The sequence below is a fragment of the Frankliniella occidentalis genome, unplaced genomic scaffold, assembly GCF_000697945.3.
Source record: "Frankliniella occidentalis isolate FOCC.00 unplaced genomic scaffold, Focc_3.1 Scaffold11, whole genome shotgun sequence".
NCBI classification, from domain to species: domain Eukaryota; kingdom Metazoa; phylum Arthropoda; class Insecta; order Thysanoptera; family Thripidae; genus Frankliniella; species Frankliniella occidentalis.
Window position 1 is genome coordinate 3,416,833 of NW_026267141.1, and position 2,770 is coordinate 3,419,602.

The 2,770-nt window shown below is 49.9% G+C and overlaps 1 protein-coding gene across 2 annotated transcripts in view; it reads right to left on the reverse strand.

Moving 5' to 3' along the window:
• Positions 1-525: 525 nt before the first annotated feature.
• LOC113214793 (uncharacterized) overlaps positions 526-2,770 on the reverse strand; it is a 14,515-nt gene continuing 12,270 nt past the window's right edge. For both annotated transcript variants that reach the window (XM_026434270.2, XM_026434269.2), the window contains exons 6-8: positions 2,291-2,462; positions 1,312-1,678; positions 526-947 (exon numbers count right to left, since the gene is read on the reverse strand). In XM_026434270.2, coding sequence (XP_026290055.2) covers positions 736-947; positions 1,312-1,678; positions 2,291-2,462 — 751 coding nt within the window. In that variant the 3' untranslated portion in view covers positions 526-735. The remainder of the gene's footprint in view (positions 948-1,311; positions 1,679-2,290; positions 2,463-2,770) is intronic.

The window sequence follows — 2,770 nt, forward strand, 5'->3', positions numbered from 1 at the left end:
TGCGCGACTCGTTTTGTCTGTTTTTTTTTCTTTGTTTTTTTGTTGTTGTTTTTTTGCGTTTGGCAACTGGGGGGGTGAAGGGGTACGAGCAGTGTCAAAAATTAGCTGTATGAGCTTATCTCTTCCCTACCTCAGCCAATGATTGATTAGAGACAATATAGTGGTTACAGAAGTTTATATGCCTGTCTGTCCATATGCCAATCAATATATTAGCTGACTCAGCGAATCTTTTTTTTTGTTTTCGTGTATCGTGTGTCCGCGATATCGTGGACAGCGCCCTGGCGTTTAACAGAGCGCGGTGCCAGCCAGCGGATGGAGCAGATGCGTCTCTAGACTATCCAGCTCAAAAGTCAAGTTAGAGGTATCATTCCCATCCCATCCTGTCCAGAATCGATTCTAGGGTCGATGAAAGGGTTTACCTGTCCCAGGGTTTTTTAATTTTCGAAAAAAATCAAAGATCACGCTGTAAGGCATTATTTGGTAAGCACAGTGCTGACATGATGAGAATGTATTTCGGAAAACAAAAGAAAACCAAACGGAAAACACTTTTCCACATCAAAAGTGCAATTATTAACTTAAAGGAATAACACAGATGTGTAAAAATAAATCATTTTCTAAGATCTTGTGCTGGCTTTTGCAGAGAACATACATAGGTAACCACTTGGGCCATCAAATAACGATGAAGACAATTCATATCATCTCTGCCGCTCTAGAAAGAATACTCTCGCACTTTCTCTACTCAAGTTGAATACGCTCAAATGGAATATCCTTAAATTCACTGAGAATCCCAATATCACCCGCCTCGGCGCACAACGTACACGACGCAACGACGGACTCGACCGTGGAGTGCCTGGAGAACAGGAAGTGTCTCTTTCGTTCATTCCAGAGATGAAATACAGCCACAACGTGTAGCTGCATGGGGGCGCGGAGCACCATGTCCCTGAGGTCTGCACAGAAAAGGCAAAGAAATCGAGGTTCAGCCAAGGCGGTCGGGGGGCGACAGCGGAATGCAATACTGAACACAGTTATGGTCACTTTGCGAGGCGCTCTCCCAAATCCTTTGCGATAAAGCATTCCGGTCAATCTGAAAAGAAAAAGAATGCGTGGAACAACAGAACGGAAATCACTATGTGCTTTAACACGGTGACTTCCCTTTTCTTGTTCAAGCATTTCCGCTTTACCTCAATGGTTTATGGCGAACCAATTTGGCTTTGAAATAAAAAGTATTGCTCCGCAAATAATTGTGAACGATTTGAAAGATTGCTTTTTAAGGTTTAAACTGTGAAGAAGGTGACTAACGTCTCGTCTTACCTCTAAAGCCCAAGTAGTCAGTCACCGTGTCCGATTTACACGTGACGCTATCCACGAAGACAACGACGCCGAGCTTGGGGATGGCGGCGTTAGATAGTCGAGATATCATCTGGGCCGGGCCTGGGGTGCGGCCCTGAAGCCCCAGGACGCCGAGCGACCGTAGGTTGGGCAGGCCCGCTAGCGCCACCTCCAGGGACTCCTGCCGCCAGGAAGCGCGGGCCCCGGACACCCACAGGCACTGGAGGCTGGCGAGGGCGCCGGCGCCCAGGTCTCTCATCAGCTGATCGTTGCAGAGGCTGAGGTCGAGGCGCTCCAGCACAGGGCAGCGACACGTCTGCAACAACCTGCGGACCGGGGTCGCGTCGGCCTGCAAAAGGTAGAGGGCTCTCAGAAACGTCTTCTGGGGCAGGATAGAGCACACAGGAGCCTTAGAAGTTTATGTAACGAGGTTTGATTTGGAAGGTGGCCCCTCACAAGGAACGTGTGCCAACAGGATGCGCCTGCGACGCGCTACACAGGCCAACCCGCCGAGGAGCTGAGTCCAAGTGAGAAATTTTAGCGTTTTGACATCGGTATTCACTTTGTTAGCGACACAAAGGAGGGCCTGAAATCGATAGCTTTTCGACAGACGATGCCGTTTCGACGTCGTTCCGATGTCGACTGTAAAAAAGCCTCAGGCGATCGCCCCCCCCCCCCATAAAACCAACAACGTGAAAAGACATGTCGAAACGATCGCAAAAATTTCTCACTGGGGTGGAGCTTATCCTGAGCGCCGAAGTGCAGGGACTCGGGCGACTCGGGCAACGGACGTTAGCACTCCACGTTCCCTCGACGTTTCCTCGCGTAGCTTTCGGTCACGTTCACACTAAACCCTTATGCATTTTGTAGTGCATAAGGGTTTTGTGTGTTCCTTGTGAGCAGCAGAAGGGCGTGAATCGTGTATTGCAATGTAGCTCTATGGCTATACAACGTCGCGTACCTCGTCGCCGTCCTCCGCGAAGACGGAGAGGCGGTTGAGTCCTCTCAGATGCCGCAGTTCAGCACCCACCCACGGTCCCACCTCCACGCTCAGCTGCCTGAGGGTGCTCCCACAGGAGTCCACGAGCGGCAGCAGCCGAGCCGATTGCAGCTTCACGTGCTGAAGTTGTTGACTGCGAGCAAGAGTCCGAAGTACATGGTCAAGCCTTACTGCGGAAGCAAATTTTATGACATTTATGCATCAATTTTCACGTTGTGTCCCAGTGTCCCAATCCATTTCCGTATGGATAGCGCAGTTCAACCACGAAACGTTTCCTGTAGAGGGAGTGTGTGCTTTAAGAAACGTGACACATGTCACACTAGTTTTTCTAGTGGATACCAAGAAAACGGCGGAGGCGGCGAATCAAAAGCGAAGCAGCAGTAAAGGGATCGTCCACATATAACGTCACGCGATTTCGGACACTTTTTTCACCCCCCCCCC